Source organism: Saccoglossus kowalevskii, chromosome 7 (genome assembly GCF_978046115.1).
Source record: "Saccoglossus kowalevskii chromosome 7, keSacKowa6.1, whole genome shotgun sequence".
Classification (NCBI taxonomy): domain Eukaryota; kingdom Metazoa; phylum Hemichordata; class Enteropneusta; family Harrimaniidae; genus Saccoglossus; species Saccoglossus kowalevskii.
The window spans coordinates 22,453,819-22,469,699 of NC_140647.1; the positions used below are offsets into that span (position 1 = coordinate 22,453,819).

Sequence of the window (15,881 nt, forward strand, 5' to 3'; positions counted from 1 at the left end):
GCTTGATCGTTATTGTTGAGTTATAAAACAGGATTGATAACCGATGTCACTGATGTTCACCCGTTTTCTCATTCGTCTGCTCATTGTTCCAGTAATTTCATCTCATTTAATTTATAATTTATCCTTATTATTACACATAAACCATTGACAGTTCATTTTATTTGGAGATAAATTTTGCAATGACTCTTTGATCATTATGTTTAATTTCTATTTTATTTCAGAAATGTAGCTGTTAGGTTATTGTGACTTGATCACGTATTGAATCGTAACCATGGCCTCCATGAAAGAAATGTTGATGTCGTTGGCAACTGAACGCCAGGACATCGCAACAGAAGTTCCAACCGAAACTACCTCACCATGTGAGAAGCTGTCGTTTGATTACCAGATTGCCACTGCTGTTATCTGTGCCTTATCGTTTGTATTTGGTATTGTTTTCTGTTTTTTCGGTGAGTAAAGTGTGGTTATTTTATCACTTTCTGAAGTTTTCCATAGATTCATAATGATTGGTATGACAATCTGATTCTTGTTATCCATGATGACGAGAAGGAGGGGAGGAGGGAAGAGAAGAGGAGATCTGTTGAGTATTCAACTCTTCGGGTGCACAAAATAACATCCACATCATTTTTTCCATATTTTTTGCACAATTTTGATCCATAGTTTTAGCCAATAGCAAAATATCATTATATATTCATTTGGTCTAAATTTATTGAATAAATTACAGAAAAATACATACAAATGTGCAAAAAATTCAAATTTTGGACGGGAACAAAATATGGTGACCAAAGGGCTCAATAAAGAAGTATATTTTATGTGAGAGAGGTAGGGAGGACAGTGTCTGCCTCTCCTCTAAATAACATCTACCTTTGATAATGCAAAAGTGTAAAAACAAAAATAATGCAAGTGACAGGGAGCTTTAATTAACTGTTTTGTAAATATACACAAAGTATGAATAGTGTGTGAAAGCAGGGTTAAATTTCCAGCACTGTCATCAAACATCAGACTCAGCTAATATGTTTTTCTACATTGCAATCTAATCCACTGTTGCCGGTCTTATGAACATGGCTTGATTGTCTCTCTTCCTGGCCTTAATTGAACTTTGTACAGACTATTTAATTTGATTGATTGATTGTAATTAAATTAAGATACAAAAATTATTGTTAATTAAAGTATGATATTTTGATACTAGATGTGGGCATCTATAATAGAAATCTTAAAACTTGACTACTTGTAACTTCTGTCATAAGAGTTTTTAAAATACACAAATTTTGATAATTTAGCATGTAATGGTGCATGTTGTATTATAAACTGATTCACCAGTAAGCCATTTTATCAATATTTGTTTTGACATAAAAAAATTTTGACTAGTTTTGTCAAAAACCTGATCACTTTTACACAAAATATATTATTAATATGATGTAATTTTATTAGTCCCCATTCTGACACAGTCTGAAAGCGGGGACATATATTTTGACCTCTGTGTGTATGTATGTGTGTAGATCTCCGGCTGTATCTTGCACATGCCTGGTCCGATCACATTCTAACCTCACAAATACCTTGCATATCTTTGACGACATAGACCTTCATTCATTTCATGATCCAATTCAAGATGGCCAAATGGTGGCCATTTTTGTGCTAAAATTTCATCAAAATCAAGCATTTCTGCCATTCCAAAACTGGAATGATGCACGTTATTTTGTTTTTACCTTTACCAATCATGTGCAAACTTGATGCACACCATTGTTTGATGAGATCCAACTCAAAATGTCAGAATAAAATAAACTTGTACATCCCAACATCAAACATAACAACCATAACTCATACTATAAGTCAGCTGTGAAGAGTCATAACAAGCCTAGAAATCTTAATCAAGGAATACAATGTAGTTGTTTTCCATTTGTATTGCCTATGCACCAAGTTTTCGATTTAATGATGTACTGCTTGTCTTTGAAAATTGGTTTTCACTTTATTGGGCTGTCAGTTTCAATACTATTAATGATCTTGTATTTTGAATAGACTGTTCCAAAATGTGGCCCTTAATGAACATTTTATCCGCTAGAATTTAAAAATGTCATTCTTTGTATGCAATTTTAATGAAGATAAACAAGCTTCTTCATCATGATCAATGAACCACCGGTAATAGGGTGTTCCCAACGATGATTGAAAGATCTCATTGGTTATAGGGATATCCCATCATAGGGAAATTAGTGATTCCATCAAGTTTCTGGCCATGCACCTGAACAAATCCATAATGCAGTATGTCGAACTATGTTTGTTTCTACCATAAGCATTCTGGCCAACTTCACATGCTGCCACTGTCCACCTCCACATGCAACCACTGTCCACCTCCACATGCAACCACTGTCCACCTCTACATGCAACCACTGTCCACCTCCACACGCAACCACTGTCCACCTCCACACGCAACCACTGTCCACATCCACACGCAACCATTGTCCACCTCCACACGCAACCACTGCCCACCTCCACACGCAACCACTGCCCACCTCCACATGCAACCACTGACCACCTCCACATGCAACCACTGTCCACCTCCACACGCAACCACTGTCCACCTCCACACGCAACCACTGACCACCTCCACACGCAACCACTGACCACCTCCACACGCAACCACTGTCCACCTCCACACGCAACCATTGCCCACATCCACATGCAACCACTGTCCACCTCCACATGCAACCACTAATCCTAATTCCCAACCAATTAAAGCTAGTGTTCTGGAATTTGCCAATTTAATACATTTATTGTATCAATGAGAATTATTATCTGTCTAAAATCTGAGCAGCTGGTAGAGGAGATATAGCTGACTGACTTACCGGTATAGACTGATTTTATGATAACTATTTCCTTCCTTATCCAAGCCTCCAGAGTGACAGAACAAATAGAAAAGTTCAATGGACTGTGACTGTAATAACCAATTCAAGTAGGCATGTCCTGTCACATGATTCATACCTAAACAGGTTATTCAAAAAACCGTATTGTAGACACAATGTAAATGCTGATACTTAAATATCGTGTGAAATACAATTCAACAGATGTTTTAAAGTTGTGTATTTTTTTTAGCATTGAATGTAGAGCATATTATCTATAATTCATTTTAACCCTTTCATTACCAGACTTTACCACCCAATTTTGTCTGTACTTTTTTCTCATATTTTTCAATATTTTTAGAACTGAACCCTAATTTTGGAGCCAACAGACAAAATGTGAGTCAATTTGCAGTTTTTACTCAAAAAATTTGACTAATTTTGTTTCAATTCTCTGAAGGAAAGTGCAGACTATTTTGTAAAACTGGTGGTGAATAGTTCAACACAACAACTGCTTAAAAGCTTCCATGGATTTCACAGATTTCCAATATTTCATGCCTTTTCTGCAAATTTGACTCCATGCATTAATTAATTAATTAATAGAATCTTAATTTAGCTAAACTGGCAACAATGTCACTGTGAGTACCAGTATATACTTTCTGTTAAATTAGCGCCATCTTACGAAATCACAGATTAGCTGAAATAAAATTCTAGCTGAAAAAGACATGTTTTACAGTACCGGTATTTACAGTAGTCTGTTAAAGCCAAATGGCAATTTTAGTTGTCCTAGTGTGTTATAAAACTACTTAAACTATGATTAATGTAGACTGTTAACGTCTTTGACACGTTTGCAGAATTATTACTATTCTAACAAAAATGCAAGACCAACATTTGTCAACCACATTTGATTTATATACTGGTTTCCATGCCAGTATTACTGAGTTTTGTTTTTTTTAGTCAAAATTAATTGTTACATATTGCACTAAAGTTACTACACCCATGGGTGCTATGTTTAACAGTTACAGAGAATATTATGATAGGATCTTTACTGCATCGCGCATCTCTTTTAATTCAGGTGTCTCGTTAAATTTGCCATCTAATTTGTTATGTTGTCACCTATTGTGTATTACATATTGATTAGTCTTCTCATCACAATGTATTACATGATATGAACAACATGCGCAGCGCAATTCACCATGTTCACCGCTCAAAATTATTGCTATTTCTTAAATTTAATTAGCATTAGTACAAACAAAATTTCAGAAAATTTACTACATTGTATTTTGGAATGTTCACTGCTGCAATATTTTAAAAAAAAATTCTGATTCTTAAAATATGTGGAAATTTTGTTCTCCTGGGAAAATAAAGTAGTTGACAGCATTACATATCTTATCTCTTGTTGGAAAGTATTCTGAAAATGTAATTTAATGGAATTTGTGTCGCTCTCTATTGGATTGAGTAAGTAGACTTGTTTGTCGGCAGTATACCATGCTGGCATCTTTCCTGCTAATGTCACATTACGTTATGAAATCATTCAAGATTACAGTAATGTGTTTGGTTAAGTGTCACATGATAAAGGACCCCTGACCTCTGACCTCTGTGATGTGAAAAATACACTTCTTCCAAGCTATCTATTGATTCAATTTCATAATTTTTTCTCGCTAAAAAGTTTAGTGTAGTATTTTGCACACTTTTATGTATTTTTTCTATAATTTATGTGAATTTCTCATTTGCTTGATGAAATATGGCAAAACTGATTGAAAAAAATTGTCTGAGCAAGGGGTCCTGATACATTTCAGTTAAAGTCGTTAGTGGCCATTTAAATGGGAGTGAAATATTTGTTTCAATTATTTTATAAATGTTTTTTTTTTCCCCACCATATGTAACTGAATAAAATTGTATGATGGAACATTTTTACTATGAAGATGACTCAAAAATCAGAGAGAGAAGGTCCATCAAATTGTTGGTAAATAAGAGTAAATAAAAAATGGTGGTATATGAATTTGTTTGCTCATGGTGGCCATTTTGAATTGAAAAATGATCAGAACACACAATTTAGATAAATTTTTTTTTAGACTTTCACAGTATGATTCAGTGAAATTAAGGTAATTTCTGTGTCAAAAGTATTTTAGCCATTTCAATTCTTAAAAAAGGTTATGCTCAAAATGAAAGAATTATAAAAATCATTATAAAACACATAATTACATTTTTTACATACCAGTGTATACTTGTATCTCTTTATACTACTGCATTGGTTCATCATCTTCAATTTGGACACTAGGTGGCGCTGTTCCCAAGAAGGTTGGTTTATCCATTTACTGTACCGACAAACCTCATACATGTATCTGGAACACAAATTGCTACTGCTTGATTTTTATGACAAATAGAAACTTGTATTCTCATAAATTATATTTTTCTTACAGGTTACAGATGTTTTAAAGCAGTGTTATTTTTAATTGGTTTTATCTTTGGTTCTATTCTTGTCTACGCCATCTGCAACGAAGAAGGTTTTCTCACCCCGGCATTAAATGCTGGCATTGCCATGGGAGCTGGTGTACTTTGTGGAATGATTACCATGTTAGTACAGTACGTCGGTCTCTTCATGACGGGTTTCCACTTAGGACTTTTCCTCGCGTCAGCTATTCTCATTGCCTTAGAACAATTCTGGCACCCGTCGAATCTCTGGATTCCAGTTGGAATACTCTTCGGCACTGGACTTTTATTCGCCGTTGTGACTTTACAGTGGCAAAAGACATGTACGATACTTGCGACCTCGTTAATCGGGGGTGCCATGATCACAACAAGTGTCGACTACTATATAGAAAAATTTGACATGGTGCAATATGTGTGGGATCGATTCACGGCCGTGAACTCCTCTCCTGTATGTTGGTTTAGTTGGATTATTTTAGCTGTATGGCCGCTATTGTTTTTATTTGGAGTCATCATCCAGTTCAGAATCACTGGAAAAAATTACGACCATCATGAAGGTAAGTTTGAACAATATGTTTTTGTCACTTTTCATATTTCTTAACCTAGCTGACCTTTCAGTCACTTTTCTTGGGCTCTGTGATGAGACTCTTGTTGATCTCGTACCTTATCCATTTCCTTATTATATAGATATAATTTTATATAATATTGTATACATGTATCTGTATCATAAACCAATTTATGCTATTACCTATGAACTATTCAATAACACTTTTAAGCCCAAAATGTTGTATATTTAATATTTTGTAATTTACTCTACTCACTGATTTCCTTATTCTCTATCCCATATCAGTCCCATATCTATTTACCTGGGTATTATCACCCACGATATCATAACTTGTGTCTATTGTAGACATATATTTACTGATTATATAAAACTTGTATAGATTCTGATTATAGACATTTGTAAACAGACTGTATACAGACCTATATCAACCAATTTTATACACCTGTCTATAGTGACCACATTCATGCTGACTTGTCTATAGTGACCACATTCATGCTGACCTGTCTATAGTGACCACATTTATGCTGACCTGTCTATAGTGACCACATTTATGCTGACCTGTCTATAGTGACCACATTTATGCTCACCTGTCTATAGTGACCACATTCATGCTTACTGTCTATAGTGACCACATTCATGCTTACCTGTCTATAGTGACCACATTCATGCTTACCTGTCTATAGTGACCACATTCATGCTGACCGGTCTATAGTGACCACATTCATGCTTACCTGTCTATAGTGACCACATTCATGCTGACCTGTCTATAGTGACCACATTCATGCTGACCTGTCTATAGTGACCACATTCATGCTGACCTGTCTGTAGTGACCACATTCATGCTGACCTGTCTATAGTGACCTCATTCATGCTGACCTGCCTATAGTGACAACATATACAATCCAAGTTACTAATGTTAAATCTATTTTTGCATTTTCAAAATAACATCAAAATGTCTTTAACATGTGGATGCATCTGACAAGACTCTATTTTTTCTCCCAGCTCTCTCTTCCAATTCTCTTTTTAACATCATCACAGGCTGTTTACCATGCACACCAACTAAAAAGGAAACTGTTAAAACAGGTTTGGACACAATTAACACAAATTCCCAAAAAAATCCTGCCCCCCCCATATTTTATCTTATCTCAATTGCATGTACCGTATAGTATCCTGTGTAATCATGGTAATGTATGCAATAACTGTGTACATAAGTGTTCTTTATGAATACATATTTGAATTGAATTGCTGATATTTTTTTCAAATTTTTAGTTAGTTTTAGACTTGTATGTGTTCCGAGCATAAATTAAAAGTGTTGTTGAATTAGTGTCTGTCTGTCTGTCTCTATGTGTGTCTGCACGAATTTGTTTCACGAAAATCTCAGAAAAGATCGTTGGCATAATTGCAAGATTTGAAAACTTTGGTGCGCATAATTAGCCATTTCATCTTGCGTATTGCATGAAACAAACATTTGTCACAAAAATCTAACGATTTGATATTGAATTTGATTTCCCTTATGTGTATAGCTCATTGTTGGAATGCCGATCTCTGTGCGAGGAATATAGTGTTGACCATCATCAAATGTATATTGCACATTATTGAGCGTGGAAATATCCCAAAAATAGTTTTGCACTTGTCAAATCATATGCCATGTTTCACCGTCACTACATGCTGTGACGTTTGTTTGTTTTGTTTTTACGTTCAAGTTCATGCATAACGCAAGATCTATTAATAGGTTTAATCTTTTATACCTGTATCTTGAGTTTAAAAATACTTTACATGTAAATGAGATGGAATTTGGATTTGCAAAATTAAGCTATTTGGTGGCAATCCATGTTAAAAGGTGATATATATGTAGCTACTTTTACGATAGCACATTTTTATCGCTCGTTGGACTGTATTGGTGTTCCGCTATTCACACAGCTAATAAATAATCCATCATCCAATCACCTCAACCCACTTTCATTCATAACTTATTTGCATTTTCTTATTTCTTTCTTTTTCAGTTGTTGCTAGCCCAAAGCGCAAAAGAGTTGAACTAGCTAAAATACGGCAACGTGAAGCTCGTGAAACAAGGCATCAACGATATAGAACTGTGTATAAAACTAGGAGATTCAATGGTGATGTAGTTTCTCAGGTCAGTTTTTGACCCAGTTGTTTTCGCTCACTGATGTCGTAGTGGTGTAGTGTCTACTTACATTTTTTGTTTGTATTATAACTGAAGAAGTAAATGTCTTTTTTTAATACATTGTCTGCTGGAAATCTCCACTGATAGCCAAAATGAATGGATAATGACGTCCTAACAACAGCCTAATCCTTATGTACACCATATTTTTTTTCCTACCGAAAATTTGTTTTTTTTTCTTTGTTAATTTTGGGCCAAATAGACATTATTTCTCATTGGCTACAAGTTTAGATAATTAAAATATTTATAAAATATGGAAATAATTTATAGTGCTTTATGGTTTAATTGTCACTGCTAGAAATTTTTCAGGGAGATAAAAATAAATAGACTCCAATGTTGTAGAAATTGTGATTACTACATAATTTTGAGGTTTTCTCTGAAAATTTGCTAAATGAAAGTGGTTTTACAGTAGCTGACTTTGGCCTTGAAGGGGTAAGCCTGACAAGGTCACATGAGTTGTGCCCTTTGCAGTGCTCCAAACGCAACACCTGACAGAAAGATGTAGTTTTCACTTCCCCAAAGAGTATAAATTCACAGCAGAGTTTATTTTCGCCCAATGTTTATCATTTTTTGAAAAGTCTGTGATTTTTGCTGACAATGCAAACACGGCTTTGATTGATGGTGTTACCATGACTACCAAAATAAATATTCATTGAAACTCATTGCAAGAAGGCGTGGTGAACTTTGCGAATTTGCATTACTGATCTTGTCGATGAGACATACACTATTCTGTCAGGCGTTAGTGAGGTGTGATGTCGTCCGACTGGCGAGTGCGCCACTTACACCTACATGTCCAGCTATCAAGGGGTCTGATGTCTGATCTACCAATTTCTATCTCTCTACACAGGCATATTTACAAAGTATACAGAGCCAGCTTTCTCCAGAGATGAAAAAGATAGCATCCAAGACGCACCTGGCACCCACACCCCCTTCTATATCGGAAACTCAACTACAAGTACAGCTAACAGGATGTACATCACTGACAGATACTAATGCGGCAGCTGTGTAGATGCACCTCAGTTTATATCCATCATCCCTATTTCTGAAAATGGTTGCACCCAGCCATCTACAGCAAGCAAGCTCAGTTGGATTTTGTGACTTGTTGCATGGGTGGGGTGGGGCTGTTGAAATAATTATAATGTTTATTTACATATGAGTGTCCCATGCTGTGATTATTTACAGTTTTTATAATTTTTTTTTATTTGACTTATGTCATTTTTAGCTCTGCCATAATGGTGCAAGAATAAAAACTTCATTTTTTTTTTAAATGCTCACCTAATTTTTTATAAAGAAACCTGCATGTGAACACTGGGATTATGTCATTCATTATACATTTATGCTCAGTGTATTTATTGTTGTTAACAATATCTTCAATTCCTGATAAACCAGCAAAAGGAAATCAGTTCAGTATTTTCGTAACTTCTAGTGGTACATATACATATATATATTATATATATATATGAATATGAAACAGCGATTTGAACAAATGGGACACGTCTTTGTCCGTTTTTGACTCGTTTAACTGTCGGTTCTGTATCTGTGTCTTACAAAGTTAATGTTTATGTCATGCAAAGAAGTCTGACCCTGTTAAAAACAATTTCTAGTTGTTTAAGGACCCTATAACTTTGCGTGTATGTGAAAATCGTTTGTGTATTAGCTGTACAAGGGTTTAATAAGATAAGGGTTTGCAAACGGTGTCATATGTGTTGAAGATCTCACGAGAAGAGAAGAGTTGCGAAATTGTTATAAAAGTGCTCGATAAACTTACGTTTCTAGAAATGTAATGCACATTGAGGTGATTCAGTGAAAGAACTGTTTAGTGTTCATCTCAAACTGTTTCGCTAGTGCCTTTGCTCATTCACGAAACATCACATACGTTTTGCATTTTTAATTAAATATGACAATCTTACTCATTTCTGTTTATGCGATCAAACCTTTGGTCAGAAATATGTTCGACACAGAATAGTATATCAAGTACATGGATATCAAAGTTGTGTGTACCCTTATCTTACAAAACATTGTCTTTCTTGCCAAATTTTGAGGGGGGGGGCAACAGACACAATTTTAGTAAATTTTCAGTTTTTACTCAAAATATTTGGCTATTTTTGTTCCAATCTTCTGAAGAAAAGGGCAGAATATACACAAGACTATTTTGTTAATTTGTGATAAAATAAGGTAACTGGTGGTGAAAAGACTACGATACATTTGTATTTAGTATTCTAAAATTGTGGTGTTAGACATATTGTGTAGTGTATCACGTGTAAACATTTACAAAGTTTTATTGAACTACGGTACGCAGTACATTTTGTGATTTACCAGCATGATTTGGTTAGAGTCTGATGGTAGTTTGCATTTTGTGTACGTGTGTTTACCGAGAGACAGTCTCATGCACGAGCTCATAGTGTTTGTAAAATAGAAGTTTTTTTTTGATGCAGCCTACTTAATTTTGCTGTGCTCGGACAGATCTGTAACTCAAATCATTCAGATTTTGAATCGCATGTTCGAATGTTCTGTGAATCGTTTAATTTTTCGCTGCTAGAAATTTTCACGACTTGATGATTAAATGGCATTCAATTTTGCAAGATTCACTGACACTCAGTGTCGTAAGTACCCCCAAAGAAATTTTCATTGCTACAAAATATTTCAATTTTCACAGATTCATGAAATTCATAAAAAACATTGGTCTCTTGCATCTTTTGAATCAGTAGCAATTGTACATTACAGATTGCTAGTACAGTAATACAGTGTATGTATGTGTGTGCACAAGAATTTTGACTGATATTCAAATATAAATGTAGAGAGACAAGTCGAGCTTGAGTCGGTGTAGTTAAAAGTAGTAACACATTATGGGATAGTCTCGTCGAGTGTAACTCGTCACACGCCTAGAAATAAAGATTCAGTCTACATTACCGGTAGTTTACAGTGAGTACATAGTTACATTCCTAAATACCTGCTACTGACCAAATCTTTAAATGCAATTTTTGCAACTTTGTTGCATTCTCAAAACTAGAGCAACATCACTGTTCTTCCGAAACCATGCCAACACCAATCGCGTGCAAGATCACAATAATTTTCACGCCATTTCTCATGTACTAAACTGATGTCACTGTCTGAAATGCAAACGTTTTTTTGTCTTTACCTCCTTGTTATGGTCTGTTTTTGTAAATGGCTTAAGGCTCAATTTAAAATTTAAATTCATTTAGTGGTGTAAAACTCGCCTACCATTATGACCAGTAAAACAACTTCTATTACAGGGCTAATACATGTGTATTTTAGAAGCTTTTTTTTTTTAACTTGAAAATTGTCCATACTCTGTTCTATCATGAGCTTATGTAACATTATATTTCCTACTTTTGAAGAGATGTAAACAGATCCTCGATAGATTGTGCAAATGTACAGCAGACGTAGAACTGAATATATAATTTTGGCTTTTTAACTTAGGATTTTTAGTTTTATCATTTTATACGTTGTATTTTGCTTGTGGTCTGTTGCCAAATAATATCACGTTCAGGTTAGTGTGACATGAAGAGCGCTTACACAGGTTGCACAAGCCAATGCAAGTTAATTTATTTTTCTTAATAATTTAATATTTTTACTTCAGCATTCTCTTGTTCTATTTTTTATTTCATTTGTGTTTATAAGAAGTTCTTTTTGTGGCATTGAAAAAAAAAACAAGCCCTGGTTATGTTTGCCAAATTTGGTGCCAGCCTCTTCATATTTCAATAAATTATTCTGGGTTTGATGTGCTTGGGTATGAATCAGTAATGTCACTGAAGTTGGGTTCTCGTTGTTTAAAGATGGTGTACTAGTACTTGTTACTATCTGATACAATTATTTTAGTATTTGCTTGCCCACGAACTTCAGTAGCATATTCGGCAGCACATCTTAATATTTTTTTTTTTTATCACAAATTTTTAAACAACATTTTATTGTTTTATCATGTTTCTGCAAAAGAGGTCCATTTCCAGTCAATAAGTGTGGTTAATATTTGGAGTTAATGTTAAGATGTAATTAGAAGACTGATTAATATTGACTAACGAAGCTAGATATTTATAAAAAGACTAAAGTTAAGGAGCTCTGAAAGTTGTATTGTTGGCAAAACTTAGTTGAAAGTTTTTTCAATTTTAGGTAACTTGTACAAAATTAAAATTCACAGTTAAATATTACAGCATTCGTAAATTGTACTGATCGAAAGTTAATTTATTCAAATGCATGCTACAGACAACTAACCTAGGGAGTACAAAAATGTTCAATGTTTGCTTAATTGTAGAGGAAACATGTGTAAAATAGTTGTCTCCTGAATCCAAACGGGACGAGTCCTACTGGCTATAGAATGCATGGTTTGCATCTTTGAATAATCCTAATTTGAAATCTTTCACATTGAATATCGATTTTAATTTCAATGAAGAGAAATGCCTGCATGAGATTTAGAGGCTGGATGCTGTAATTGATGATGTTTGGAAGTAACTGCTGATTCAGATATCTTGCAAATATTGTAATTGTTATAGATTGTTTATGCAGATTACTTGACATGTCAAATTGCCGCAAACTTAATTTTGCTGACAATACAATTTTATTATTATAAATCAACAGTGTGTTTTCATGTTATATTTACGATCAGTTTTGTTAGGATGTTCTGGTATACAAAAATTGTAATGACTCACAATGTTAGGAGTTCAAGAACAAATTATATTAATCACATATTCTGTATGTGAGGGAATCTTGTCAAAGATGTGTGCCAAAATTCATTACTTCCATGTACATTTCCAATCTTGGATTTTAATTGTAAAATAAAAATATTAATTTTAACCATGATATTGACTGTGTATGCTTAGTTTGAACTTCCCATTTGCATCAAACATCTTGGGATATATGCATGTGCATTCATGATCTGATTTAAGATGTCTGAATGGCAGCCATTTCTGTGCTAAAAAATCATCAAAATCAAGCATTTCTACTATTCTGTAATAGGATCTGTCATTTTTGGATGGGTCTCACAAACTTGGTACAAACATTAAAGATTATTGGACCTTAATGCATACCATTTTGTATTTCATATCAGATTCAAAAGTGGCCAACCGATGGCCATTTTGTTTTAATCTCTTAATGCCTTGACCAATCATTGGCCATGTTTAAACTTGATAACCCAATTCAAGATGGCGACCATTTTAATGTTGACAATTTATCTAAATCAAGCATTTTAAAACTGGGCCTTATTCATATTTTTGTCATTTTCGGTCAAAATTTATATTTTCGACTAATTGTTGAAAAACGATTTCTTTGATATTACTTATATAGGTACATGTACAACATGTGGACCTCTCTCAGATTTTTTCATTTCGTGATGATATCGTTAATTCTCTAAATTTGGTGAATATTTTTGTCATTTTTGGTAAAAAGTGATATTTTAGACTTCTTGTTAAAAACCACGAGTCTGATTGCGTTGATACTAGACATATTGTTTATTTTCTAATGATATCTTCAGTTCTTAATTGAAATGTGCATGGCTAACAGCGGAGCTATCTCAGTCGACAGGCTGCTTGTTTAAATATGTTTTACTTCTTGTCAAACCCAGCTTGTAGTGAAATATTTTAATTTTAAGTCAGAACTTTACTCACCTAAATTCAATCTGACTCAAAACATCGTCGGGTTAAATCTATGAAGCACAAGATTTTAATTGTTGCACTGTTTTACTTAGTGTTTGTAAAATGTGACGTTGGCGGCGCTATATTTGTTTCACGAATATGAATCTATTGTGTCACATTTACTAACTAACCTCGGCTACGAAAAAGTATTCAAGAGTTTCATTTGAATACGAGAAAACATGAAATAGTAATAATCAAAATTTGTGAGTGAAACTTTAATAACAAAAACGTTTTTAAAATGACAAACTGACGTATTGCATGGAGCTTTCTTACTTCTATGTAAGGTAAAAAAGGGCAGTAAAAACAAATTCTAATTTTACTTGAGTCTTCTGTTCTGAGCTAATTTTATTTTGTTTTGTATATGATCTAAAAGACGGAAAATACATCATATTTGTAGTTTTTAAAATCTCAACAGAAATGTAAACAACATAAAAATAATTTGATGACGTTTTGTCATCACGCGAATATAAATGTGAATCTCAAATGAACACGGACACTGTTAATTTCATGAGAACGACGATGCCAGGAATTTTGGAATGGGTCAATCGGGAACTCGTAACAAAGTGCAGCTTTGCCTTTCATCCCGATGCTAGTTCACAGTATGGTCACTGATACAATTGCCGTAGAAATACTTTATATATCACACACTGTGCTTTCGAAAAAGTAGAAAACATTAGGTTTGCGTCTGTCTAAAATCAAAGAAATTAGCACCCAGACGCAATATTTATACAACACCATGGTCGGATATAAAGTTTTGAATTCACTATTTCTGTAATTGAAGTTGATGTTTTCTATGCTATCGTTAAATACTAACGGTGAATATTTTTTTTTTTTTTTCTAATAAGTTTTTGCTAAAGAACAAGTCATTTGGAGTTTACGGCAGAATGTTTAAAACTGTCTTCACCATGTTCGGCTTTCTGTTGTTCTTTATACTCAATTGTAATTATGCAAAACTGTTAATTGGAAATTCTGGTCTGGTAATCCCAGATAAAGCCCGTTGCGGAGCAAATATTCGGCAGAATTCATGATAACAATAGCATCAGTGTGAGTTCACTTTCTTCTCTATTTAGCTCTATGGGTCTACCCACAGCTGCTCTATACAGTGGATCATTGTGGTCAACCTTTTTCAAAATTACCATCACCATTCTGAGTGTGGTTGAATCAAAGACAGTGAAAGAGATTTTCTTCTACTGTCTTTGGTTGAATCAGCTCCTTTTTTTTGGGACTTTCAACTCAGTTATGATTTTTCGACGAGATTCTAGGGAATGAAGACTCGAAACACGCAATGTGTTAACTTGAGGTCCTAAAAATGTTTTTTTTGAAAGCTAGCTCTGGTGAAGTTTAAACCATTATTTACCCAGGAAGTTAATCTAAGTTACTCGCATTTGATGGTGTAATAATAAGTGAAGATGAAAACTATATTTTTGTAATCAGAAAGCGAAGAGCTTGAATTTATTTTTCCCGAGTGTCGTTTTTTTTCAGTTGCCCGAAGACTTTATCTCCATGGACGGCGTGTTAGAGTGCACATTTCTAAGCTGCCACTCCCCACAACAAATGGTTTAGCCTAGCGATTCGTTTAGTGCAGGTAATCAATATTACGCAGTCCGCGAAGACCGAATAACTAATATAGGGAACACGTTCGCTGGTTCCCGGCGTCCTTTGCGAATGGCAGGTAGGACGCAGGTCGTTGTGTCGTGTTGTGTCGGCCGGAAGGAACGCAACTGGGTGACGTAATTTGAAAACATTCCAAGTTCCGTTTTGCGTAAACGTGTCTGTAATGCTACAATAAAGCCATGCTCATACATACTGCCTGCTTAGATTTACAGATTTGATATGTTCTGTGCAAATTTATAACAACAGAAACAATTATTTTTATTCGCCCAACTTTCGAAAGCAAAAGGAAACCCCTGAACGGCCACGAGCGTAAGCGCTGACGTCAGGTAACTAAGGGAAATGAAACAAGCAACGAGAAAGTGATGTACCAATCAGAATGCCAGAACCGTTACTAGTTACCGGCCTCTTGTGGCTTGGTACGCCATAACACTTGAGGCGGGAACCAGCCAACCGACCTCTTGTGGCTTGGTACGCCGTGACACTGGAGGCGGGAACCAGCGAAAGGGAACACGCAGGTACCAACAATACTCATTATGCGGTCGCTGGTGGCGCAATTCAACTGGTGAAAACGAGCCTCGAAGACCTGTATTCTTTGTCAAAAATATGAAAAATTGTTT

General features: G+C 34.8%; 1 protein-coding gene across 2 annotated transcripts in view; it reads left to right on the forward strand.

Annotated features, from left to right (window-relative positions):
- The window catches only part of LOC100376630 (transmembrane protein 198-like), a 43,701-nt gene extending 30,881 nt beyond the window's left edge, over positions 1–12,820 (forward strand). The window contains exons 3-7 of one of the 2 annotated variants that reach the window (XM_006819026.3): positions 222–446; positions 5,252–5,815; positions 6,826–6,906; positions 7,827–7,957; positions 8,853–12,820. In XM_006819026.3, the coding sequence (XP_006819089.1) occupies positions 272–446; positions 5,252–5,815; positions 6,826–6,906; positions 7,827–7,957; positions 8,853–9,014 (1,113 nt within the window). In that variant the 5' untranslated portion in view covers positions 222–271 and the 3' untranslated portion in view covers positions 9,015–12,820. The remainder of the gene's footprint in view (positions 1–221; positions 447–5,251; positions 5,816–6,825; positions 6,907–7,826; positions 7,958–8,852) is intronic. The other variant, XM_085501310.1, reaches the window with a different exon arrangement.
- The last annotated feature ends 3,061 nt before the right edge of the window (positions 12,821–15,881 follow it).